Source organism: Heterodontus francisci, chromosome 32 (assembly GCF_036365525.1).
Source record: "Heterodontus francisci isolate sHetFra1 chromosome 32, sHetFra1.hap1, whole genome shotgun sequence".
In the NCBI taxonomy this organism is placed as follows: Eukaryota; Metazoa; Chordata; class Chondrichthyes; order Heterodontiformes; family Heterodontidae; genus Heterodontus; species Heterodontus francisci.
The window spans coordinates 48,503,859-48,531,489 of NC_090402.1; the positions used below are offsets into that span (position 1 = coordinate 48,503,859).

The following is a 27,631-nucleotide window of genomic DNA, read 5'->3' on the forward strand; positions in this document are numbered from 1 at the left end:
CCACATCAAACTTTATTGCAGAAAATAAAAGCTCATGGTGTAGGGGGTAACATATTGACATGGATAGAAGAGTAGCTAGCTAACAGGAAACAGAGTCGGCATAAATGGGTTATTTTCTGGTTGGCAAGATGTAAGAAGTGGTGTGCCACAGGGATCAGTGCTGGGGCGTCATTTTACAATTTATATAAATGACTTGTATAAAGGGACCAAAGATTTGGTTGCTAAATTTGCTGATGACACAAGGATAGGTAGGAATGTAAGTTGTGAAGAGGACATGAGACTACAACAGCATTTGGATAGGTTAAGTGAGTGGACAAGGATCTGGCAAATATGGAAGAATGTGAAATTGTCCATTTTGGTAGGAACAATAAAAAAAGCATATTATCTAAATGGTGACAGATTACAGAGCTCTGAGATGCTGGGAAATCTGGGTGTCCTAGTGCATGAATCACAAAAGGTTAGTATGCAGGTATAGCAAGTAATTAGGAAAGCTAACAGAAAGTTATCATTTATTGCAAGGGGAATTGAATGCAAAAGTAGGAAGGTTATGCTTCAGCTATACAGGGCATTGGTGAGACCACATCTGGAGTACTGTACAGTACTGGTCTCCTTTTTTAAGGAAGGATGTAAATGCATCAGAGAAGGTTTTCTAGACTAATACCTGGAATGGGCGAGTTGTCTTATGAGGAAAGGTTGGACAGGCTAGGCTTGTATCGACTACAGTTTAGAAGAGTAAGAGGCGACATGATTGAAACATAAAAGATCCTGAGGGGTCTTGACAGGGTGGATGTGGAAAGGACGTTTCCTCTTGTGGGAGAATCTAGAACTAGGGGGTCATTGTTTAAAAATAAGGAGGCGCCATTTAAGACAGAGACGTGGAGAAATTTTTTCTCTCAGAGGGCCGTGAGTCTTTGGAATTCTCTTCCTCAAAAGGTGGGTGGAAGCAGAGTCTTTGAATATTCTTAAGGCAGAGGTAGATAGATTCTTGATAAGCAAGGGGGTGAAAGGTTATCGGGGGTAGGCAGGAATGTATAGTCGAGGTTACAATCAGATCAGCCATGATCTTGTTGAATGGCGGAGCAGGCCCGAGGGGCCGAGTGGCCTACTCCTGCTCCTAATTCGTACGTTCATAGTATCCTCTAAGTTGAAATAACGCTGATCAGAAAATCAAAACTAATCAACCCTCACCACTCCATAATCTCAAAATAAATTCAACTCAACTGGAGAATTGATAAACATGTAAACATCAGATGCATGTTTATTATCCTGAAATAATCCAATTTGTGTGTAAAATCCAATGTAATGTAGAAATCAATTGGAGATCATAACAATACAAGCCATTTCTAATCAAATCGACTCATCAGGTCGTTACCTTTTTATAAGACACTTTGTGTAAATATTTACAGAGTGCGTGGCTGGATCAGTGATTTTCACACCATTTTAATCATACATTCGGCACTATACTCAGCAGGAGAACTAACTGTGCACCAACTCTGCCCCAGAGCCCTGACAGCTCCAGGTCCTTGAATTCACAATCCTTGAAATACTCAAGTACAGGTTCCAGACCCAGGTGAACCTGTACACTCCATGCGTGTCCCTGTCAACAGGTCATTAGTGGAGGTTCCCAAACAGAGAGAAGGGTTTGTTGATGTGAGGATTGGGTCGGTAACCAATTCGCTCGTTTATCTTCTCCCGGACTTTAGCATCATCTCTTGCTCCATTTGCACTGTCCACATCACTGGAGCTCACCATTACCCCCTCCTCACGCTGCTGTTTCTTCCGATTCTGTAGACAGATAAGACCAGAGTGAGAATTTACCAAGTGCACCCATAGTTCCTTCAAACATAGGTTCATGGGGTGGAAAAATTCAGACAAGCTACAGCCATTGCTTAATTTGGGGTCAGAGATGCAACAAACCACAAAACTAGCTGAAGTCCAGGATGGGGCCAGAAACAAACCTTTCGGCCCCACACCTAAAACTGTTAAAAGCTCAAAGGAGACTGAGCATTACCATGAGTAGAGGAGGAAATGTGATGGAGTGGTTGTTGGGGATTCAGAGATTAGGGGGACAGATCGCATCCTTTTAAACAGGATTGAAAGTCCTACGTGCTATATTGCCTACCTGGTGCCAGGATGAGGGATGTCTCCAACTGGCTTGAAAGAATATTGGAGAGGGAGAGGAGGATCCAGTTGTTTGGTCCATGTTGGGATCAACAACGTAGGAAAGAGAAGGCAAGACGTTCAGTTCAGGGAGTACCAAGAGTAAGCAGCTAAATTAAAAACAGTATCTCAAGGGTTATAATCTCTGGATTATTACTCAAGACACATGAAAAATGGCATAAGGCTGAGAAGATTAAGGAGGTGAACATATCGCTGAAGGAGCGGTGTGGGAAAGAGGGGTTCCGTTTGATGGGACACTGGCTTTAGTACTGGCACAGGAAGGAACTATACAGCTGGGACAGGCTCCACCTGAACTGGACTGGTACTAGGGTACTAGCGGAAAGTATAAATAATGCAGTCATGACGAATTTAAACTAGTAAATGGTAGGGAGGGCTCAGGTAGCAAAGGTAGTATAAATAATAGTTAAAAAAATAAAAGGGAAGGGAGTAGAGCAACACTCAGAAATTGTGCTTTAGGCACTGCAGGTAAAGGGAAAACTAAAAGATGTAAAGTAAGAAACCAGGAGAGAGAAATAAGATGTGTGAGAAAAATATCAGAGCAGAATGTTAGGATTTGTGGCCCAAATAGGGAACTAATTGATTGAATTGCAGGTGCAAATTCAACTTAAAGGGTAGAACATGATAGCCATTGTTGAGATATTGCGAGAAGACGGTCATGACTGGGAACTGAATATACCAGGTTATAAGGTCTACAGGAAGGACAGGGAATCTGACATAGGGGAGAAGTAGCCTTAATGACTAAGGATGAAATTACTTCTATATTAAGAGATGATATAACGAGTAGAGAGCAGTGGAGATTTTATAGGTGGAATTAAAAAATAGAAAAGGATTTAAGATTGTAGTGGGAATTACATATAGGCCCCCGAGTAACAGCTGTGAAGTGGCAGAATGTATAAATGCAGAGATTAGTCAAGTATGTGGAAAAGGCAGTCGTTTTACTGGGAGAATTTACCTTCCATATAGAATGGAATAAGCAGACAAGCTCATGTCAAAAAGGCAGCAAATTTCTTGTGTGTGTTCAGGACAGTTTTCTGCGACAGTATGTCCTAGAACCAACAAGGGGACATGGCATATTAGATTTAGTTGCAATGAGATAGATTTAATTAACAGCCTATACATCTTCGCCTCTCTATCTTGCTTTACTCTCAAGTCACTCCTTAAAACCTACCTCTTTGACCAAGCTTTTGGTCATCTGCCCTCATATCTTCTTATGTGGCTTGGTGTCATATTTTCTGAGCAGTTCTGGGCACTACACCTTAGGAAGGATATATTGGACTTGCAGGAAGTGCAGCGTACATTTACTAGAATTATATCTGGACTCTGAGAATTAAGCTACGAGGAGCGATTAAACAAACTAGGGTTGTATTCCTTGGGAACTGAGAAGATTAAGGGGTGATTTGATTGAAGTTTTCAAAGTATTAAGGGGAACTGAAAGCATAGAAAGAGAGATATTGTGAAATCTAGGACGAGTCTGTCACACAAGGTTGATTCAGTTCTATCAGAAGCTGTGTCATCTTGAAACCAACTTGAACTCTGGAATTCTGTTTACCCTAGGAGTGCAGTCCCTAATTGATCACGAGATAACTGACAAAATATTAAGAATATAAAAGCACAATATATTTTAAAGGCATGGAACTTTTAAATATTAATGTTCAGAGAGACTCGAGTGTACTCGTACAAGGAACACAGGAAGTTAGCATATCGTTACAACAAGCAATTAGGAAGGCAAATGGTATAAGGAAGTCGTACCATAATTATATAGGGCTTTGGTGAGACCACAGCTGGAGTACTGTGTGCAGTTTGGTCTCCATAGCCAATTAAGGATATTCTTGCCTTGAAGGCAATATAGCGAAGGTCCAGTGGATTGGTTCCTGGGATGAGAGAGTTGTCTTCTGATAAGAGGATGAGTAAACTGGGCCCATACTCTCTGGAGTTTAGAAGAATGAGAAGTAATCTCATTGAAACGCACAAGATTCTGAAGAGCTTGACAGGAAAAGAAAGAAAGGCCACCTGCCCGTCTCCAGCAAGAAGCCACGGTGAAGGAGCATCTTCCGCACTATCTTCTGCTGCCTATCCCGGAACAATGACGATGCCGACCACGTCTCGGGCAGCAACAATAACACTTCGCTGCTGGTCGATGGCAAGAGAAGCATCATCCAGGTCGGAGGCATGATGGACCCCTGGGGAGGGTGGGTTGCCTGATCTACTGTACAGGCTTGGAGTGGGGTTAGATATGGCTGAATTCAGACCTGGGGTGGGATGTGGCAGTGGGGATTGGGGGCGGGGGGGGGGGGGGGGTAAACGGAGATGGGAGTGGAGAGCTGGGGTGGTGGGGGGGAAAGAGAGGAACAGAGGTGGGAGTGGGGGGGGGGGTGCAGAAGTGGTTGGGTGGGGGGGGGAGGGGGGTGTGAGTTGGAGGAAACCGGGATTACTCTGCAGTGACTAATCCCCACTGCTCCATTAGATCTTCTCCATAGGCATGTGATCTCCCTGGGAGAGGCAGAAAAGCAGAGGAAAAACCCAAGGCCAATAAGGAGAAAATACTCTGGGAAATTGCTCCCCAGGCCCCTCAGACAATCAAAACCCAGTCCTGGAGATCATTTGGACCAGTGTTGTCTGAAAAGACACTTACCTTTTACATGATACAATCTCTTCACCAGTCAGGATCCAGTCCAGATCCTCCTTGAAGGGATACAGGGAGTCAGCACCCTGCACACAGTCAGCAAAACACTCCCGAGGCACAAACTCTCTGGGAACAGAGGAACCACCGAATGCTCAGTCGATTCCAACTCTTACTTTAAACTGAGGTCCCCTGGTCCTCTCCAATCTGTCAAACTGGACTGATCTCTCAATAGGGACACTATCCAACCTTCTAATTCATTTCTAGATCTCTACTGGGTCACCTCTAAGTCTACGTTGCTCTAAAGTGAACAGTCCCAGGCCCTTGAGCCTAGCTGAGTAGCTTAGATTCTTTAAGGTGGGAGTCATTCTCGTATCCAATTAACCTCTGGTGGCCACACTACCAGAAGGATGTGGAGGCTTTGGAGAGGGTACAGAAGAGGTTTACCAGGATGTTGCCTGGGCTGGAGGGCATTAGCTATGAGGAGAGGTTGGATAAACTCGGATTGTTTTCACTGGAACGACGGAGGTGGAGGGGCGACATGATAGAGGTTTACAAAGTTATAAGCGGCATGGACAGAGTGGATAGTCAGAAGCTTTTTCCCAGGGTGGAAGAGTCAGTTACTAGGGGACATAGGTTTAAGGTGAGAGGGGCAAAGTTTAGAGGGGATGTGCGAGGCAAGTTCTTTACACAGAGGGTGGTGAGTGCCTGGAACCTGCTGCCGGGGGAGGTGGTGGAAGCAGGTACGATAATGACGTTTAAGAGGCATCTTGACAAATCCATGAATGGGATGGGAATAGAGGGATACGGTCCCCGAAAGTGCAGAAGGTTTTAGTTTAGGTAGGCATCAAGATCGGCGCAGGCTTGGAGGGCCGACTGTACTGTTCTTTGTTGTTTCCCTGGCTGGAGAATATAGAGCACATTCTCAGGATAAGAGGTTGATCACTTCAGATTGAGATGAGGAGAAATTTCTTCACTCAGACGTTTGTGAATCCTTGAAATTCTCTACCCTGAGGGTTGTGAATGCTCCATCGTTGAGTGTATTCAATACAGAGATAAAGACAGATTTTTGGTCTCTTGGGAAATCATGGGATATAGGGATTGGGTGGAAAAAAATGGAGTTGAGGCAGAAGATCAGCCATGATCGTACTGAATGATGGAGCAGGCTTGAGGGGCCTTATAGTCTACTCCTGCTCCATTTCTTATGTTCTTAAACATGGGTTTGAGTCCTTGGTACAGGGGAACTGTAAACAAGAAGCATGAATCACAAGTAGCACAGTGAACACAACTCAATGTAAAATAGATGAATGCAATTCCACAACATTCTAGAACACAAGAAGTTAAGTAGTAGAAGGAGTAGGCCATTCAGCCCCTCTGCTATTCAACAAGATCATGGGTGATCTAACTGTGGCCTTAACTCCACCTTCCTGCCTGCTCCCCATAACTCTTGACTTCCTTGTCAAGAAGATCTGTCTAACTCAGCCTTGAATATATTCAATTATTCAGCCTCCACTGCTTGCTGGAGAAGAGAAATAAAACGACAACACAGCACTGGCACAGAATTTAACAGTTAGATGGAAGCGCAGAGCTTCAGCAACAGCTGCTTGCTTCCGTATAACCCAGTCATTGCAGGCAGCAAACCCTGGACAAATGAGTGTGTGTTCACATACCTAGCCTCCAGCAAGATCTTCTAGCAGCTGTTGCCCAAAGACAGACAGACATCCACCTTCAGTATGCCTGAAGTCTACCCAGTATTGCCTAATCCAGGTTTTCTTATGAGGGGCTTTAGCAGAAACATGTGATCACTTTAAGGAAAACCCCACTCCTCCACAGGGTGGCAGAGCAGTAACGTCTCTAGAACTACTTTTCCTTATTTCTACAAATCCTCCTTAGTTTCATCTTCAAACTTGCATATAGGTTGAAGGAAGCCCTGCATTCACATGCCTAGGAGTCATAAGCAATGAAGGAAAACCATTAGCACAAGTCTCATGTGCTACAAGTTTAACCTACATTGGGACTTTGTTGTGATTGAAAAATGACGAGAAAAATTAAAGCACCTGTAGCCCCTTCTCGGTATGGACTCAAAGGGCTGAAATTTGTATCTAACAGTATGCAAAGATATTGATATGAAATTGGCAATTCAATCAATACTTTCGAGACTGTCTCTTGAACTGTGGAATGCCACAATAGTACACTTGGATGCACCAACACCACATCTTAATAATTATTCTGTTCAAGATGCAGGCAATCCCTAGTTGAGTCTGTCAACAGTCCAACATCAACTGCATTAAAGACTGCCACAACTTTTGGAAATGTTCAGCTGTTCAGCGCACATATTCTGTGACCAGCCCTAATAACCAACACATCACAGCTGTGTCAGCTGTGGCTCACACTGCTAAATTTGCTGATGACACAAAGATAGGTAGGAAAGTAAGTTGTGAAGAGGACATAAGGAGGCTACAAAGGCATATGGACAGGTTAAGTGAGTGGGCAAAGTTCTGGCAAATGGAGTATAATGTGGGGAAAATTTAAATTGTCCATTTTGGCAGGAAGAATAAAAAAGAAGCATATTATCTAAATGGTGAGAGATTGCAGAGCTCTGAGATGCAGAGGGATCTGGGTGTCCTACTGCATGAATCGCAAGAGGTCCGTATACAGGTATAGCAAGTAATTAGGAAAGCTAATAGAATGTTATCATTAATTGCGAGGGGAACTGAATACAAAAATAGGGAGGTTATGCTTCAGCGATACAGGGCATTCGTGAGACCACATCTGGAGTACTAAGTACAGTATCGGGTTCCTTATTTAAGGAAGGATGTAAATGCACTGGAAGCAGTTCCGAGAAGGTTTACTAGACTAATACCTGAAATGGGCAGGTTGTCTCATGAGGAAAGGTTCAACAGGCTAGGCTTGTATCCGCTGCAGTTTAGAAAAGTAAAGGCGACTTGATTGAAGTCTACAAGATCCTGAGGGGTCGTGACAGAGCGGATGTGGAAAGGATGCTTTCTCTTGTGGGAGAATCTAGGACTAGGGGTCACTGTTGGGTCACCCATTTTAAGACAGATGAGAATTTTTTTCTCTGAGGATCGTAAGTCTTTGGAACGCTCTTCCTCAAAAGGCAGGGGAAGCAGTCTTTGAATATTTTTAAGGCAGAGGTAGATAGATTCTATATAAGCAAGGGGGTGAAAGGTTATTGGGGATAGGCGGGAATGTGGAGTTGAGGTTACAATCAGCCATGATCTTATTGAATGGCGGAGCTGGCTTGAGGGGCTGAGTGGCCTACTCTTGCTCCTAATTCGTATGTTCACTCTTGCCTCCGAGTCAGAAGGTTGTGGGTACAAGTCCCACTCCAGAGGCGTGAGCACAAAAAATTAAGCCAACACAACAATGCAGTACCAAGGGAGTACTGTACTGTTGGAGGTGCCATCTTTCAGATGAGACTTTAAACCGAGGTCCCATCTGCCTGCTCAGGTGGACGTAAAAGATCCCATATGGAACTATTTTGAAGAACAAGGGAGTTATCCCCGGTATCATGGCCAATATTTATCTCTCAATCAACAACACTAAATCAGCTTATCTGGTCATTACACTGCTGTTTGTTGGAGTTTGCTGTGCACAAAATTGCTGCCATATTTCCTCCGTTACAACAAGAACTACACTTTCAAAAAGCACTTAATTGGCTGTAAAGGTCTTTGGGGTGCCCTGAGGTTATGAAAAGTGCTATATAAATGCAAGTTTTCTTGTTTGATGAAGGCATTGAATAGGTTAGTTTACAAGCTTGCCTCTCTCTTACACTTACCTTTAACGGTCTCAAGGCACATTACAAACCAGAATTGGATGCCAAGAATTTGGGAGGAAGATTCGGAGGAGACACCTGAAGATATACTACAGAAAGCTGAGAGGAGTATAGAAAGTGGAGGGACAAAATCAAAAAGGAAATTAGGAAAGCCAAGAGAGAGAGCATGAAAGAATATTGGCAAGCAATATCAAGGTGAACCCAAAGATGTTTTATCAATACATTAAGAGTAAGAGGATAACTAAGGAAAGAGTAGGTCCCATAAAAGACCAAAAAGGTAACCTATGTATAGGGGCGGAAGTTGGTATTGTTCTTCATGAATACTTTGCATCTGTCTTCACAAAAAAGGGGGACGATGCAGATTTTGTCATTCAGAAAGTGGGGTGTGAAGTATTGGATATGATAAACATAGGGAGAGAGGAAGTATTAATGGGATTAGCATCCTTGAAAGTTGATAAAACAGGGTGAGATGAAATGTACCCCAGACTGTTAAAAGAAGCAAGAGAGGAAATAGCGGAAGGTCTGACCATCATTTTCCAGTCCTCACTGGATACAGGTGTGGTACCAGAGGTTTGGAGGACTGCTAATGTTGTACCTCTGTTTGAAAAGGGAGCGAGTGTAGACCAAATAATCATAGATCAGTCAGTCTAACCTCAGTAATGGGCAAATTATTGGAATCAATTCTGAGAGACAGGATAAACTGTCACACAGGCATGGATTAATCAAGGACAGTCAGCATGGATTTATTAAGAGAAGATCTTGTCTGACCAACTTGACCAAATTCTTTGAAGAAGTAACAAGGAAGATAGATGAGGGTAGTGCATTTGATGTGGTCTACATGGATTTTAACAAGGCTTTTGACAAGGTCCCACATGGCAGACTGGTTAATAAATTAAATCCCATGGGATCCAGGGAAATATAGCAAGGTGGATACAAAATTGGCTCAGTGGCAGGAAACAAAGGATAATTGTTGATGGGTGTTTTGGCGACTGGAGGGCTGTTTCCACTCGAGTTCCGCTGGGCTCAGTACTGGGTCCCCTGCTTTTTGTGGTATATATTAATGATTTGGATGTAAACGTAGGAGGCACGCTCAAGAGGATGACACAAAGATTGGCGGTGTGGTAGATAGCGGTAGGCTGCAGGAAGATATTGATGGTCTGGTCAGATGGGCAGAAAAGTACAATTCAACCCGAGAAGTGTGAGGTGATGCATTTGGAGAGGGCAAACAAGGCAAAAGAATACAAGATTAATGGGAAAATGCTGAGCAGTGTAGAGGAAGTGAGGAACCTTGGAGTGAATGTCCACAGATCCCTGAAGGTAGCAGCACAGGTCGATAAGGTGGTTGAGAAGGCATATGGAATCCTTTCCTTAATTAGCTGAAGTATTGAATTTAAGAGCAGGGAGTTTATGCTGGAACTGTATAAATCATTGGTTAGGCCACAACTTGAGTACTGTGTGCAGTTCTGGTCACCTCATTACAGAAAGGATGTAATTGCACTGGAGAGGGTACGGAGGAGATTTACGAGGATGTTGCCAGGACTGGAAAAATGCAGCTATGAGGAATGTTTGGATAGGCTGGGGTTGTTCTCCTTGGAACAGAGAAGGCTGAGAGATCAGATTGAAATGTACAAAATTTTGGGGGGCCTGGATATAGTGGAGGTGAAGGCTCTATTCACCTTATCAGAGAGGTCAGTGACTAGGGCATAGATTTAAATTGATAGGTCGAGAGATTAGAGGGGAGAAGAGTAACCATGTTATCACGCAGAGGGTGGTGGGGGTCTGGAACTTACTGCCTGAAAGGGTGGTTGAGGCAGAAACCCTCAACTCATTCTAAAGGAGTCTGGATATGCACCTCAAGTGCTGTAATCTTCAGGGCTACGATGCTGAAAGGTGGGATTAGACTGGGTGGCTCATTTTTCAGCTGGCGCAGACACGATGGACCAAGTGGCTTCTTTCTGTACTGTAAACCTTCTATGATTGCATCTTTTGAAATAGGGGAGTGATGAGTCAAGGCTGTGGGGAAAGGGTTTCAGAATTTTACAGCTCAGATAGGGCTGATCAGCCATTCATGAACGCATCTATGTTTTCCTCCAGCTGGGCTAATCCACTCTCTTGCCATTCCTTGGTAATAGAGAACCTCCCACCTCATTCCAACCTCCCTCTGAGCCAGGAGTCCTGGATGCGAACACCAGGCAAGAAGGCCTGGTCAGACAGTGAGCTGGAGGCCACGCCCAGCTCTGAGGACAAGGATCTGAACTAAAAACGAAATACAGCAGACACTGGAAATCTGAAATAAAAACAAAGTGCTGGAAATACTCAGTAGGTCTGGCAGCATCTGTGGAGAGAGAAACAGAGTTAACCTTACAGATCTGTGACCTTTCATCAGAACAGTTCGCAGAAAAGGTCACAGACCTGAAACGTTAACTCTGTTTCTCTCTCCGCAGATGCTGCCAGACCTACTGAATATTTCCAGCACTTTCTGTTTTTATTTTAGACCTGAGCCTGGTGATGAGAGCCCTGGCAACTGGAAGACACTGGAATAAGGTCCGGACCGAAACAGTCCGCCCCCGTGCTCACCTCCAGCTCCTTCTTCATACTCTCAAACTCCTCGATATCGTCCAGTTTCAGTTCGAGCCGGGTGGGCTTTCTCCGCAGCATTATGCCGCTGGGAGTCACACTCGGCGAGCAGGCTTCAGATTCGGTAGGCCGCACCCGCCAGGGCGCATGCGCAGCTATCACCGCGCTACACCCTGGGACATGTAGTTTTCTGAGGAAGAACTACAACTCCCAACCGGCCCATATGCCGCAGCCCGACTTCTGACCTGGATGCAGTTGGCGCCAACGTTGCGACGACGGTGGAAGCTGCTGGTTGGAGTGTGTGAGGTAAGAGGCTGCGGAGCTCAGGCTGCTTCAAATTCCGCGTGTCTTTGAGCGCAGCTCTCGGGGACCTCAGCTTGTGGAAGAGCGCAAGGCCCAAGCCAGGCCTCAGGCCAAGCTACATCCGTCTCCCTGCCCTCATCAGCCTCTCTTAGTACTGAGGGTTGGGCAGAATCGATGGGGCATGTTCCACCAATCCCCACTTTCCTGCCCTCTCCCCATATCCCTTGATTCCCTGTGAGATCAAAAATCTATCTATCCCAGCCTTAAATGTATTCATTGATGGAGCATCCACAACCCTCGGGTAGAGAATTCCAAAGATTCACAACCCTTTGAGTGAAGTAATTTCTCCTCATCTCTGTCCTGAATGATTGACCCCTTATCCTGAGACTGTGTCCCCATTTTCAAGATTCCCAAACCAGTGGGAACAATCTCTCAGCTTCTACTCTGTCAAGCCCTTTCAGAATCTTGTATGTCTCAATTAGATCGCCTCTCATTCTTCTAAACTCCAGAGAATATAGGCCCAATTTACTGAGCCTCTCATCATAGGACAAACCCCTCATCCCAGGGACCAATCTTGTAAATCTGCGCTGCACTGTCTCCAGTGCAAGTATATCCTTTCTTAAATGCGGAGACCAAAACTGCACACAGTATTCCAGGTGCAGTCTCACCAAAGCCCTGTACAATTTTAGTAAGACTTTATTCCTGTACTCCAGTCCATTTACAGTAAAGGCCAACATGCCATTTGCCTTCCTAATAGCCTGCTGCACCTGCATGTTAACTTTGTGCATTCCTTGTATGAGTACCCCCAAGTCTGTCTAAACATCAACACTTACCAGTTTCACACCTTTGGAAAAAAAATTCTGCTTTTCTATTTTTACGATCGAAACGAACAACTTCACACTTCCCTACATTATACTCCATTTGCCATCTTGTTGCCCATTCAATTAACCTGTCTATATCTCTTTGCAGCCTCTCTACATCCTCCCCACAGCTTACCTTTCCACCGAGCTTTGTATCATCAGCAAACTGAGATACATTACTCTCTGTCTCTTCATCCAATTAATATAGAGGGTAAATAGCTGAGACCCCATCACTGATCCTTGTGGCACCCTACTATTCACTGCCTGCCAACTTGAAAATACCCCATTTATGCCCACTCTCTGTATGTTTCATTCAGAATCTGCGAGCGTTATAGTTGGACGGAAAGGAATAATTTCAGTAAACTTGCTCCCGGATACAGGTTGGACCATCGTTAACGATGGTGGAAGATACCATTCACGTCATTTCCGTAGGCATGTATTTCATTAGCTCCTCAAACGCATTCAGACCAGTATAAACCCGGAGACATGAAGATCCATTTAATGGTAATGTTTGTGGTGTCTTTCTCCTGTGGGTACCTTAGGTTTGATTCATTTTAAAACATAACATATTCTACAATTTGAAGTAACAGTCATATTCTTTTAAACAGGTGCTTGTTTTGCTCAATCCTTGACTCAGCCCATGATATCCATCACCAAAGCTCAGACAAAAACTGTTTCCTGTCTGTTAACCAGTCCTCTATCCACGCTAATATATTACCCCCCAACACCATGGGCTCTTATCTTGCCTATTAATCTTTTATGTGGCACCTTATTCCAGTGCCTTTTGAAAATCCAGGTATACTATATCTACATTCCCCTTTATCTACCCTACGAGTTACATCCTCAAAAAACTCTAATAAATTAGTCAAACAGGATCTCCCTTTTGTAAAACCATGCTGACTTGTTCTAATCATACTATGCTTTTCCAAGTGTAATGTTATGACTTCTTTAATAGTTTCCAGCATCTTCCCAACAACTGATGTTAGGCTAACTGGCCTGTAGCTTCCTGTTTTCTCTCAACCTCCTTTCTTGAAAAGTGGCATAACATTTGCCAACTTCCAATCTGACAGGACCATTCCTGAATCTAAGGAATTCTGGAATATCATAGCCAGCGCTACTATCTTTGCAGCTATCTCTTTTAGAACCCTAGGATGTAGGCCATTGGTTCCGGGGACTTGTCAGATTTTAGTCCCTCAAGTTTCTCCAATACTTTTTCTCGACTGATATCAATATCCTTAATTTCCTCACTCTTTTTAGCCCCTAAGTTACTGCCTATTTCTGGTATGGAACTTGTGTCTTCTACTGTGAAGACAGACACAAAATATTGTTCTATTTGTTCAATGCCTCTGCCATTTTCTCATTCCCCATGATGATTTCTCCTGTCTCTGTCTCTAAAGGGACCAACATCTACTTTAGTTACTCTCTTTCCTTTTATGTACTTATAAAAGCTCTTACAATCTGTCTTTACATCGCTGGCTAGTTTACTTTCATTCTATTTTTTCCCTTTTTATCTACTTTTTAGTGGCCCTTTGCTGGTTTCTAAAACAGTCCCAATCCTCAGACTTGTTACTATTTTTTGCAACATTGTAAGCCTCTTCTTTTAGTCTAATATTCTCCTTAACTTCCTAAGTGAGCCATGGATGGGTCTTTCTGGACGAGTTTTTGTTTTTGAACGGAATGTACTTTTGTTGAACCCTTCGAATTGTTTCTTTAAATATTTCCCACTGTTCATTTTCTGTCATACCTTCCAGTCGGTTTACCCAATTAACCTTAGCCAGTTCTCCCCTCATACCTTCGAAATTGGCTTTAAGATTCTTGTTTGTGATTGAAATGTGTCACTTTCAAACTTAAATGAAATTCAATGGTATTATGATCACTATCTTTTTCTATGACATTGCTTATTAACCCTTCTGCATTACACAATACGAGATCTAAGATATCTTTGTCCCTAGTTGGTTCTGCAACGTATTGCTCCAAGAAACTGTCACAAAACCATTCTACAAATTCATCTTCGAGACCACTGTTGCCAATTTGATTATCCCAGTCTATATGCAGATTAAAATCCCCCACAATTAGTACATTACCTTTTTTATATGCTCCAATAATTTCCCACTTAATGTTCTGTCCAATAATATAACTGCTGTTAGGGGGCCTATAAACTACTCCCACCAGTGTTTACTGACTCCTGCTATTCCTAATTTCCACCCAAACTGATTCTACTTCATGATCTTCTGAGGCCAGATCCCTTTTTGTTAATGTCATTATGCCATCCTTTACTATCAGGGCTACCCTCCTCTGCCATTCTGTCTGTCTGTCCAAAATATTGTGTACCCTGGAATATTTATTTCCCAACCTTGATCTCCTTGTACCATTATCTCGGTAATGGCAATTAGATCTAGATCATTTACCACGATCTATTCGTGCCACTAGTTCTTCTATCTTATTACAGATGCTTTGTGCATTCAGGTAAAGGAACTTCAATTTAATTTTTTTACCTCTATTCCCTGCAATGACCTTATTTGCCAATGTACAATTTTTGTGAAACACTGTCCCTTCCTGTCCCATGCTATTGGGAGTTACCCACATTACTACCCTGCTCCAATGCCCTGACCCCTCTCTTTTGATTTCTAAATTTCCCTTCACCCAAACCCCTCCCACCAACTTTTAGTTTAAAGCCCTGTCCTAGTTATGCTATTAGCCAGGACACTGGTTCTAGCCCGGTTCAAGTGAAGCCCATCCCAACGGAATAGCTCCCACTTCTCTGAGTACTGATGCCTGTGCCCCATGAATTGAAACCCCTTCTTCCCACACCACTCTTTGAGCCACATATTTAGTTCTCTAATCTGCTTGACCCTGTGCCAATTTGCGCATGACTCAGCTAACAATCCAGAGATGATTATCTTTGATCAGCATTTTAGTTTGGACCCTAACTCCTCAAATTGTCTAAGCAGAACTTGATTTCTGGTTCTACCTATGTCATTGGTTCCCACATGGACCATGACAACTGGATCCCACCCCCCTCCCACTCCAGGTTCCTCTCCAGCCATGATGAGATGTCCTTCACGCTGGCACCAGGCAGGCAACACAGCCATCGGAGCTCCTGGCTACTAGCATATTAACTTTGTGATTCATGAACAAGGACTTCCAGGTTCCTCTGAATCCCAATATTACCAGTTTTTCACCCTTTAAAAAAAACTCTGCTTTTCCACTCTTCTTACCAAAGTGGTTAATTTCACACTTCCATCCTCTGCTATCAGGAAGAAAATGTCATCTGATGTAGAGTCCTCCTGTCACCTGTAATCAGGAATAGGACCAAATTATTTAGCCCTTCTATCCTGCTTTGCCATTCAGTTGGATCATGACTGATCTGCATCTCAATTCCAATTATACCCACCTTATCTCTATTTCCCTCATTACCCTGACCCAACAACGATCTATCATCTCAGTCTTGAAAGCTCCAAATATGCCAGCGTGCTCTTTGAGGAGGAGTTCCAGATTTCTGCTATCCTTTTGTTCTCACCCTCTGTCACAATCTTTCTTGATTTCATTTTATTGATTCTTCTGTGGTCTTTGATACTAATGTTTCTCGCTTGATTATCTGAACTCCAAATACATTATCCTACACATTCCTCCTGTTCCCTGTGTTAAAATCAATACTCACTGCAGTGTCTCCTGCTTCAACTTGTTTCTAACGGCATAAAAGACTAAAATTCTTTGTCATTCCTTCTACTTACAGGGTACTGAATTGTGGAACCCAATGCTCCCTCCAACTTCTGTTTGCTGGGTGCAGCCAGCTTGTTGCACTGCACAGCCCTTTTACGATTGATGAGTAGCCGCATATCTTAAAGGGAATGTTGCTTGTCCATGGCCTGTTTTTCCCTTTGCGGCACATTCCCAATTGCTGTACGGCCGTGCATCCATGCAGCTTAGAAGAAACTTTGGTAGGATGCATGGCATCCCTCAGCCACTATGTCTTGACTTGTATTGTCATTTTGTTCCTTTTCAACCTCTCGGCTATGATCGTAGCACAGGACATAAGATTCTCCTTTTAAAGAGAAAGGCTGAAGTATATTCAAATAATTTTGTTCAGATGGTGAAATTTTATTTCCCTGTCCCCAAGAGTGTGCACAGTGGCTTTTAAAAGTGTCATAGAAAGTTTTAGAAACAAAGGTTTATGGCACCGAAGGAGGCTATTCAGCCCATCATGTTTGTATCAGCCGTAAAAGAGCTATCCTACCTAATCCCACTTTCCAGCTCTTGGTCTGTAGCCCTGAAAATTATGACATTTCAAATGCATATCCGAGTATTTTTTTTAAAATACGATGAGAGTTTCTGCCTCTGCCATCCTTTCAGGCAGTGAGTTCTAGACCCCCAACCATCCTCTGAGTGAAAATATTTCTCCTCAATTCCCCTGTAATCCTTCTTTCAATTACTGTAAATCTATGCCCCCCTGGTTATTGAGCTCTCTGCTAGCGCAGTGGTTAGCACCGCAGCCTCACAGCTCCAGCGACCCGGGTTCAATTCTGGGTACTGCCTGTGTGGAGTTTGCAAGTTCTCCCTGTGTCTGCGTGGGTTTTCTCCGGGTGCTCCGGTTTCCTCACACAAGCCAAAGGACTTGCAGGTTGATAGGTAAATTGGCCATTATAAATTGCCCCTAGTATAGGTAGGTGGTAGGGAAATATAGGGACAGGTGGGGATGCGGTAGGAATATGGGATTAGTGTAGGATTAGTATAAAATGGGTGGTTGATGGTCGGCACAGACTCGGTGGGCCGAAGGGCCTGTTTCAGTGCTGTATCTCTAAACTAAACAAGGTCCTTACTATCCACTATATTTAGGCCCCTCATAATTTTGTACACCTCAATTAAATCATCCCTCAGCCTGCTCTGTTCCACAGAAAACAACCCCAGCCTATCCAATCTTTGTTCATATTTAAAATCTACCATTAGAAAATAAATAGGAACAGGAATAGGCCATTCAGCCCTTTCGAGCCTGCTCTGCCATTCAGTGAGATCATGGCTGATCTGCTTCAACACCATTTTCCTGCACTATCCCTGTATCCCTTGATGTTTTTAATATGTAGAAATCTACAGATCTCAGTCTTGAACATACTCAACGACTGAGCCTCCACAGCCCTCTGGGCAGAGAATTCCAAAGATTCACTACCCTCTGAGTGAAGAAATTCTTCCTCTTCTCAGTCCTAAATGTCTTGCCCCTTATTCTGAGACTGTGTCCCCTGGTTCTGGACTCCCCAGCCAGGGGAAACATCCTTCCTGCATCTATCCTGTCGAGCCCTGTAAGAATTTTGTGTGTCATAGAGTCATACAGCACTGAAACAGGCCCTTCAGCCCACCGAGTCTGTGCCGGCCATGAACCACCCATTTATACTAATCCTGCCTTAATCCCATGTCCCCTACCACATCCCCACCTTCCCTCAATTCTCCTACCACCTACCTTCACTAGGGGTAATTTACAGTGGCCAATTTACCTATCAACCTGCAAGTCTTTGGCTGTGAGAGGAAACCAGAGCACCCGGCGGAAACCCAGGGTGTCACAGGGAGAACTTGCAAACTCTGCACAGGCAGTACCCAGAACCGAAATCGGGTCGCTGGAGTTGTGAGGCTGTGGTGCTGACCACTACGCCATTGAATGTTTTTTCTAAACTCCAGAGAATAAAGGCCCAGTCTATTTAATCTTTCCACATAGGGCAGTCCCTCCATCCCAGGAATTAGTTTGGTGAACCTTTGTTGCACTCCCTATATGGCAAGAATATCTTTCCTTAAGTAAGGAGACCAAAGCTGTACGCATTACTCCAGGTGCGGCCTCATCAAGATTCTATATAATTGCACTTTACTCCTGTACTCTCATCCTTCTGTAATGAAGACCAACATACCATTTGCCTTCTTAATTGCTTGCTGTAACTGCATGTCAGCTTTCATTGACTCATGAACAAAGGTGCCAAAGTCTTTGAAATTCAACAATTCCCAGCCTCTCAGCATTTAAAAAATACTCTGTATTTCTGTTTGTCCTACCAAAGTGGATAACCTCACATTTCTCCAATCCTTACAACAGCTTCGTAAATCTTCACTATATCCTTGCTAGTGTGATCATATCCTTCCTGTAATGCAATGACCTGATCTGTAAAACATACTCTAGCTGTGGCCTAACTAGCGTTTTATACAGTTCGAGCATAACCTTTCTGTTCTTATATTCTATGCCTCAGCTAATAAATGAAAGTATCCCATATGCCCTCTTAACCACCTTATCTACCTAACCTGCTACCTTCAAGGTCCGCTGTTCTCCTGGAAGGACAGGAGTTAGAGTTCTCAGTTGGGGAATGACCAATTTTACGAAACTAAGGAGTGCTTTAGTGAAAGTGGACTGGAAACAGCTACTTGAAGGTAAATCAGTGTCAGAGCAGTGAGAGGCATTCAAAAGGGAGATTCAAGGGGTTCAGAGTAAACATGTTCCCACAAAGAAAAAGTGTGAGACGGCCAAATCTGAAGTCCCATGGATGTCAAGGAGCTTACAGGGTAAGATAAGGCAGAAAAGGAAAGCTTATGTATGACACCAAGAACTCAATACTACAGAAAGCCGAGAGGAGTATAGAAAGTGGAGGGATGAAATCAAAAAAGAAATTAGGAAAGCTAAGAGACCATGAAAGAATATTGGCAAGCAATATCAAGGTGAACCTAAAGGTGTTTTATCAATACATTAAGAGTAAGAGTAGGTCCCATAAAAGACCAAAAAGATAACCGATGTGTAGGGGCGGAAGATGTTGATATTGTTCTTCATGAATACTTTGCATCTGTCTTCACAAAAGAGGGGGACGATGCAGGGTTTGTAGTTCAGGAAGTGGGGTGTGAAGTATTGGATGTGATAAACATAGGGAGAGAGGAAGTATTAATGGGATTAGCATCCTTGAAAGTTGATAAAACAGGGTGAGATGAAATGTACCCCAGGCTGTTAAAAGAAGCAAGAGAGGAAATAGCGGAAGGTCTGACCATCATTTTCCAGTCCTCACTGGATACAGGTGTGGTACCAGAGGATTGGAGGACTGCTAATGTTGTACCTCTGTTTGAAAAGGGAGCGAGGGTAGACCAAATAATTATGGGTGAGTCAGTCTAACCTCAGTAATGTGCAAATTATTCTGAGAGACAGGATAAACTGTCGTATAGGCACAGATTAATCAAGGACAGTCAGCATGGATTTGTTAAGAGAAGATCTTGTCTGAATTTTTTGAAGAAGTAACAAGGAAGATAGATGAGGGTAGTGCAGTTGATGTGGTCTACATGGATTTTGACAAGGTCCCACAAGGTAGACTGGTTAATAAATTAAATCCTATGGGATCCAGGGAAATGCAGCAAGGTGGATACAAAATTGGCTCAGTGGCAGGAAACAAAGGATAATTGTTGATAGGTGTTTTGGCAACTGGAGGGCTGTTTCCAGTAGAGTTCTGCAGGGCTCAATACTGGGTCCCCTGCTTTTTGTGGTATATATTAACGATTTGGATGTAAACGCGGGGGCACGCTCAAGAGGTTTGCAGATGACACAAAGATTGGCCGTGTGGTAGATAGTGAGGAGGATAGTGGTAGGCTGCAGGAAGATATTGATGGTCTGGTGAGAAAAGTGCCAAATGGAATTCAACCCAAGAAGTGTGAGGTGATGCATTTGGGGAGGGCAAACAAGGCAAAAGAATACAAGATTAATGGGAAAATGCTGAGAAGTGTAGAGGAAGTGAGGAACCTTGAAGTGAATGTCCAAAGATCCCTGAAGGTAGCAGCACAGGCCGATAAGGTGGTTGAGAACGCATATGGAATCCTTTCCTTAATTAGCTGAAGTATCGAATATAAGAGCAGGGAGTTTATGCTGGAACTGTATAAATCATTGGTTAGGCCACAACTTGAGTACTGTGTGCAGTTCTGGTCACCTCATTACAGAAAGGATGTAATTGCACTGGAGAGGGTATGGAGGAGATAGGTGGCTGCTGGACAGACAAGAAGGACAAGGCAGATCGTGCAGGAGGGCATCCCACTTTATAACTGATATTCAGTTCTGAGTACCAATGGGAGAGAAGGTTCCTCTGGAGAGTGCAGCGAGCGTCATGATCAGAGAACCATGGGGGCTCAGCTGTGCAGGGAGGGAGGAGAAAAGAAAGGAGAGCAATAGTGGTAGGGGATTCTATGGTTAGGGGAACAGACAGGCATTTCTGTGGTCACAGACGTGATTCCAGGATGGTATGTTGCCTCGCTGGCACAAGGGTCATGGTTATCACCGAGCAGCTACAGAGCATTCTGGAGGGCGAGGGTGCAAAGCCAGTGGTTGTGGTCCACAGTGGTACCAATGATATACGTAGAAAAAGGGATGAGGTCCTGCAGGCTGAGTTTAGGGAGTTAGGAAAGAGTTTAGCATGCAGGACCTCAAAAGTAGTAATCTCTGGATTACTCCCAAGGCCAAGTGCTAGTGAGTGTAGAAGTAGGAAAATACAACAGATGAATGCGTGGCTGGAGAGTTGGTGCAGGAGGGTGGCTTCAGATTTCTGGGACATTGGGACTAGTTCTGGGGAAGGTTGGACCTTTACAAGCCAGACAGTCTACACCTGAACAGGTCCAGGACGAATATCCATGCAGGAAGGTTTGTTAATGCAGTTGGAGATGGTTTAAGCTAGATTGGCAGGGGAATGGGAACCTAAGGGTAGTTTCAGATAGGATAAATTAAGATCAGGGAACGGGATGCAGAAAATTAGCAAGTGACTGAAAGACAAGAATCAAAAGTTTAAAAAGTGTGCAGGAATTAGGCAGTTAAAAGGTATTTATTTAAATGCAAGGGGTATAGCAAATAAAGCCTATGAGTTGAGGGCACAGATAGATACATGGCAGCATATCATTGCTATAACAGAAACTTGGCTTAAAGAGGGGTAAAAATGGCAGCTCAACATCCCTGGATATAGAGTTTTCAGGCAGGATAGAGAGAGGGATATGAAAAAGGAGGCGATGTAGCATTATTGGTTAAAGAATCAACTGTGAGGAGGGATAATATGCTAAATGAATCATCAAATGAGGTTATATGAGTTGAGCTCAGAAATAAAAAAAAGTGGCAGTCACATTACTAGGAGTGTACTATAAACCCCCAAATAGTGAGAGAGAGATAAAAGAACAAATATGTAGGCAAATTTCTGAGTGCAAAAACAATAGGGCAATAATAGTTGGGGATTTCAACTACCCTAATATCAACTGGGATACAGCAGTGTGAAGGACACAGTGGGCACAAAATTCTTGAACTGCGTTCAAGAGAACTTTTTTAGCCATCACATAACAAGCCCAACGAGAGGGGGCACAATTCTAGATTTAGTCTTAGGAAATGAAGCTGGGCAAGTGGATGAAGTAGCAGTGGATGACCATTTTGGAGATTGTGACCATAATACAGCTAGATTTAGCATTATGATGGAAAAGGACAAAGAGAAAACAGGAGTAAATGTTCTAAATTGGAAGACAAATTTTACGAAGCTGAGAGGTGAGCTTGCGAAAGTGGCCTGGATACAGCTGCTTGAAGGAAAATCAGTAGCAAACCAGTGGGAGGCATTCAAAAGTGAGAATCTCTGGGCACAGTGTAGACATGACCCCACAAAGCAAAAGGGTGATACGGCCAAATCTCGAGCCCCCTGGTTATCTAGAAACATACAGGATAAGATAAAGCAGAAAATGAAAGCTTATGACAGTCATAAAAAACTTCATATTTTACAAAGCCTAGAGGAGTATAGAAAGTGCAGAGGTGAAGTAAAAAAGGAAATTAGGAGAGCAAAGAGAGGACATGAAAAAATATTGGCAGGTAAAATCAAGGAAAACCCAAAGATGTTTTATTTGTACATTTAAGAGCAAGAGGATAACCAAAGAAAGGGTAGGACCAATCAGAGATATACAAGGTAACTTATGGGTGGATGCAGCAGATGTGGGCAGGGTTCTTAATGAGTATTTTGACTCTGTTTTCACAAAGGAGAGGAATGATTCAGACATTGTAGTTAAAGGGGAGGGATGTGAAATATTAGATATGATGAGCATAGTGAAAGAGGAAGAACTAGAGGGTCTGACATTCTTGGAAGTGGACAAATCACCAGGGCTGGATGGATTGTATCCCAGGCTGTTAAAGGAAGTCAGGGAGAAAATAGCAGATGCTGTGAGGATCATTTTCAAACCCTCACTAGATACAGGCGAGGTACCAGAGGATTGGAGGTCTGAGATCGTTGTACCATTGTTTAAAAGGGGTGTGAGAATTAGACTAAATAATTATAGGCTGGTGTTCTGACCAGGTGAGAAAGAGGTCTAGGGATCTCTTTCAGCCTTCACCTGGTCTTACTGTAACGGTTTCATTTTAAATACACCATGTTTTTAGCTCCCCCTTGGTGAATCCTTGCTCACCAATTATAAGGCAAACAAACCAGCACAAACAGGCTTTCTTCGGTTTAAAGAAGAAAGGTGAAATTTTGTTAAACTTAAACTCTAATTCGGTTAACGCCTATGGATACATGACGCGCCCACGCTAGCAAGCCAACGCGATACACATATGCAAATAGAGACAGAAAAGAGCCGACAAAATAAAGTGGAAAAGTTTGAGGCAATATCTGAAGAGTTTTTGTTACGGGTCTTTGAGCTCACTGTAGAGTCCTTGATTGTAGGTAGATGTTGCTTTTCGTTGGGGCCCAGTATTTGTCTTAAACCTTGTTCACTGTAGGAGACTTTTCTCTCTTGGGGTTCATGTGTCTTCAGTTGATTCAGAGGCTTGTGAGAAAGAGATGGGAGCAGACAGACAGGAAGTCTTCTTCAGTCCAGGAGCATTCTGCTTTCTGCAGGCTTTCAATTCAAACTGTACTATTCAGAAACTCCCAAGTTGCCAAGCAGGTTAGCCATGTGACTAACTGATCTGACCACGTCTTGGCTCTGTGTATTGTCTCATCTTGGCAGGGAATGGAATGTGCTTCCCTGCCTTCAATGTCTGTTAGTATGTAAATCTGTTTTTTCCAGCCAAGGTCTGGCAGTCCTTGTAACAGGCCTTCTGTTCTTCCCAGCAACAATTTGAAATTTAATGTCCATGTGGCAAAATTAATATGCCTCATTCTTGGCAGGTGGGGTCCTGCATAACAGTCGGTCAGTCTGACCTCAGTGGTGGGCAAATTATTAGCATCAATTCTGAGATGTAGGATAAAATGTTATTTAGAAAAGCATGGATTAAAAAGGGGCAGTCAGCATGGATTTGTTAAAGGAAGGTCGTGTCTTCCTCAAAACATTCAATTAAGTTTGTAACAAGGAGGATTGATGAGGGTAGTGCAGTGGATGTTATCTACGTGGATTTTAGTAAGGCATTTGACAAGATCCCACATGGCAGACTGGTCAGTAAATCTTAAATGTAGATTTACATGCAGAGCAACTGTGTAGTTGATAATGAAGAAGATAGCGGTAGACTCCAGAATGATATCAGTGGTTTGGTTGAGTGGGTGGAAAAGTAGCAAATGGAATTCAATCCAGAGAAGTGTGAGGTAATGCATTGGGGAGGGCAAACAAAGTAATGGAATACACAATAAACAGGAGGATATGGAGAGGGGTAGAGAAAGTGAGAGACCTTGGAGTGCATGTCCACAGGTCTCTGAAGGTGGCAGGACAGGTAGATAAAGTGGTGAAGAAGGCATATGAGATGCTTTCTGAGGTATAGAATACAAAAGCAGGGATGTAATGCTGGAACTGTATAAAACGCTGGTTAGGCCACAGCTGGAGTATTGTGTACAGTTCTGGTCACCAGATTACAGGAAGGAAATAATTGTTCTGGAGAGGGTACAGAGGAGATTTACAAGAATGTTGCCAGGGCTGGAAAATTGCAGCTATGAGGTAAGATTGGATAGGCTAAGGTTGTTTTTTCTTAGAACAGAGGAGGCTGAGGGATGACTTAATTGAGGTGTACAAAATTATGAGGGCCCTAGATAGAGTAGCCAGGAAGGACTTGTTTTCCCTAGCAGAGAGATCAGTTACCCAGGGCACAAATTTAAGGTGATTGCTAGAAGGATTAGAGGGGGCGTGAGGAAAAACTTTTTCACCCAGAGGGTTGTAGGTGTCTGGAATTCACTGCCCAGATCAGTGGTGGAGGGCAGAAACCCCCAACTCATCTGTAAAGTACCTGAAGTGCTGTAACCTGCAAGGCTACGGACCAAGTGCTGGAAGGTGGGATTAGAATAGGCGGCTAGTTTTTTCAGCCAACGCAGACATGATGGGCTGACTGACCTCTTTCTATGCTGTAGCCTTTATATGGTTCTAAAGTTTCTACCTGAACACTTTGGCAATCTCAGCTGAGTTCCAGGTGTACTAAAGTTCAGAGCTTAAATAAAGGCCCGTATTCAGCCCAAACTAAGCATAGAAAAATGGAAGATTTACAGCACAAAAGGAGGCCATATGGGCTTTCTGTGTGTGCCAGCTGGAAAAGAGCTATCCAGCTTAATTCCACTTTCCAGTTGAATCACATCTCCGCATTATTTTTCTAGGTCTATGGATTACTACTCCACTAACACTATGCTACTGTACACCTTAAACACAGGAAGAGGAGGAGGCCATTCAGCCTCTAGCCTTTTCTGCCATTCAGTTAGATCATGGCTAATCTGTATATCAACTCTGTCCACCTGCCTGCCTTGGCTCCACATTGCTCGATGCCTTTAGCTAATAAAAATCTGTCAGTCTCAGTCTTAAAAATTTCAATTGTCCTAGGCTCAGCCGCCTTTTGGGGGGAGAGGGTGTCAGATTTCCATAGCCCTTTGTATGAAAAAGTGCTTCCTGATCTCACTCCTTGAATGGCTTAGCTCCAATTTTAAGATTATACTTACTTGTTCTGGAAAGTGACCATAACATGGCCATTGTAGCCTACAATTCAGGTTAAGACATGTTGGGGCAGGGAGGGGGAGCTTTACCCTGTATCTAGCGTATTGCTATACAGGGAGTCCTTTGGACCATTTCAGAAGGAAGTTACTCTGCATCTTGCTCATGCTGTACCTGACTTAATACTAATGTTGAGTGAAAAAAAGTGGGGAATTATTATTTGTCCAGGATTGATTCTTGTTCAAGTATGCCAATGCACCCTCTCACAGATACTGATTAGGACTTGTTCTCCTAGTTCAGAGTCGAACACTCTAAGGAGCAGCGCAGTGGTTAACACCACAGCCTCACAGCTCCAGCGACCCGGGTTCAGTTCTGGGTACTGCCTGTGCGGAGTTTGCAAGATCTCCCTGTGACCGGGTGGGTTTCCGCCTGGTGCTCCGGTTTTCTCCCACAGCCAAAGACTTGCAGGTTGATGGGTAAATTGGCCATTGTAAATTGTCCCTAGTGTAGGTAGGTGGTACGAGAATGGTGGAGATGTGGTAAGGAATGTGGGATTAATGTAGGATTAGTATAAATGGGTGGTTGTTGGTTGGCACAGACTTGGTGGGCCGAAGGGCCTGTTTCAGTGCTGTATCTCTCTATGACTCTGTCTTTTCATCTTTCAGCATTGGTCAAAATAATTGGTTAATTTTGCATGTTTTCCCCATCTACAGTTTCCTATCCCAAAATTACGAAAATGTCTGATGACGATGAGATTCACTTGCCTAAGAAATCTCGGATTTACTATGGAAGCCTTGAAGAGAAGGAGAGGGAGCGGATTTCCAAAGGAGATGGAGGATATCTGGGAAGAGATGCAGTAAAAGTCGGGATAGAAGCTGGGCACATTAACATATCTAGTAGTAAGTGATAATGGTTAAGTGTCTTTCACCTTTGTCATTGGATGATCATTGCATCTGATTGAGTTAGAAAATGTGGAGTCACTGAAAAATTGCTAAACATTTCAGAAATCCAGCTGTGACCAGCAACAATAAGTAACTGCTTTTGGATGTAATGGGCTGTATTTTACAAATATTTTGCTTCCAAATAATTTTTGTGGCCTTCTGGGGGACCATGGTAGATAGAAGAGACTGGGGGACCATGGTAGATAGAAGAGACTGGGGGACCATGGTAGATAGAAGAGACTGGTGTCTCAGAACATTGAAAGGCAATGGTTATAGCCTGATTCGTGTGAGTGAAAACATGTTTAGAACCTGTTCAGTTCAACGGCTGAATGATGGCACCACATCAGTAGTGCACTGTGCCATGGACTGGCAGGATGTGGATTCACCCCCAGAATTACTGACCTCCACCTTGCTGCTATAGGGATATCCTAACTGCATGGAGAGAGAGAGAGCAAGTACAGGTCAGTCACCCAGTTCACACTCTCACTCCTCAGAGCAGCATTAGCAGATGCTTGGGAAGCAGTCCCCTGTTTTTCTTATCATTCAGGATGGAATGGTACTTCAGAGAGGCCACAAAATGAGTGATATTGGGATAAATGGTTTGATAAATAGGCTGCACATTTGTGCTGTGAGGAAAGACTGTAGCTATTGAAGATGTTCACAGTAAGGATACATTGAGATAGCTAAGATCTCAGAGGATATGGAGGTTAGTGTCCAGTGAGATGTACAATGTTAATGGAGGACAAAGGGGCATGGATTCAAGTTTGGACAAGAAGAGGAGAATGCACAGGCCAAATATAACTTCTTCACATAGAGGGTGGGGAATATGTGGAAGAGCCTACCCAGAGAGGCAGTGGAAGCAGAGGATGTTACAAATTATAAGGTGGTAATGGTTCCTTTTTTGGCAGACAGAGCTCTCAAAAGTTCAGGTGGAGTTCTGTAATTTTGGGAGCAGCTGATGAATTAGTCTTTTCTGGTCCTTTGAGGTCTTGTGTTCCAAAGCAGAATGGGAGTTTGTGATGTATCTAATACAACTGCAATCTTCTGAGATTTGATTGCCATAGACAGCTAGAGAGGAATTTTATACCAGAGGTTTTCCTGAATTTGGACGCAGATTTCTTTTTCCTGCCTGTTAGCAGAATTGGCATTGCTAGGGAAGTATAGAATGAACATTGGGCCAAAGAATATGTTGAATTTGGGTAGTGACATTTGACAAGCACTTCACTTCAGTGGTTACAGAAGAGATATTGGAGAAATGGCTAAAAGTGAAATAAGAGATACTGTAACAAATAAAAGGAAAGTATTCGAGAAGTATAAGTTAAGCTAACAGGACAAAGATCTGATGCGATAAGGCCAAGGATGCTAAGGGAGATGGGGAAGAAAATAGAAATCCTAGAATATGTATTTGAGGGGTCTACTGAGAGTGGATATGTGCTCGAGGATTAGCGAGTAGTCAAATTAGTACTCATTTTGAAAAAGGGAGCAGGAGTAATTTGGGTAATTA

At 43.4% G+C, this 27,631-nt stretch overlaps 2 protein-coding genes across 3 annotated transcripts in view; one reads left to right on the forward strand and one right to left on the reverse strand.

Moving 5' to 3' along the window:
- Positions 1-1,228: 1,228 nt before the first annotated feature.
- cdc26 (cell division cycle 26 homolog) lies at positions 1,229-11,336 on the reverse strand. The gene is made up of 2 exons (XM_068012758.1): positions 11,175-11,336; positions 1,229-1,785 (listed from the first exon to the last, which is right to left on the reverse strand). Exons 1-2 carry the CDS (start codon positions 11,253-11,255, stop codon positions 1,612-1,614), a joined length of 255 nt encoding a protein of 84 aa, XP_067868859.1. The 5' UTR covers positions 11,256-11,336; the 3' UTR covers positions 1,229-1,611.
- A 37-nt stretch (positions 11,337-11,373) lies between these two features.
- prpf4 (pre-mRNA splicing tri-snRNP complex factor PRPF4) overlaps positions 11,374-27,631 on the forward strand; it is a 65,816-nt gene continuing 49,558 nt past the window's right edge. Inside the window, exons 1-2 of one of the 2 annotated variants that reach the window (XM_068012757.1) lie at positions 11,374-11,480; positions 25,900-26,085. In XM_068012757.1, the coding sequence (XP_067868858.1) occupies positions 25,923-26,085 (163 nt within the window). In that variant the 5' untranslated portion in view covers positions 11,374-11,480; positions 25,900-25,922. Of the gene's footprint in view, positions 11,481-16,241; positions 16,279-25,899; positions 26,086-27,631 lie in introns of those variants that run through there. The other variant, XM_068012756.1, reaches the window with a different exon arrangement.

Excerpts from the sequence above, each read along its gene's own strand:
- cdc26 (XM_068012758.1), bottom strand. The coding sequence starts at position 11,255 with ATGCTGCGGAGAAAGCCCACCCGGCTCGAACTGAAACTGGACGATATC. Across the intron at positions 1,786-11,174 it reads GTATGAAGAAGGAGCTGGAG|AATCGGAAGAAACAGCAGCG; the intron begins GTGAGCACGGGG and ends ATCTGTCTACAG.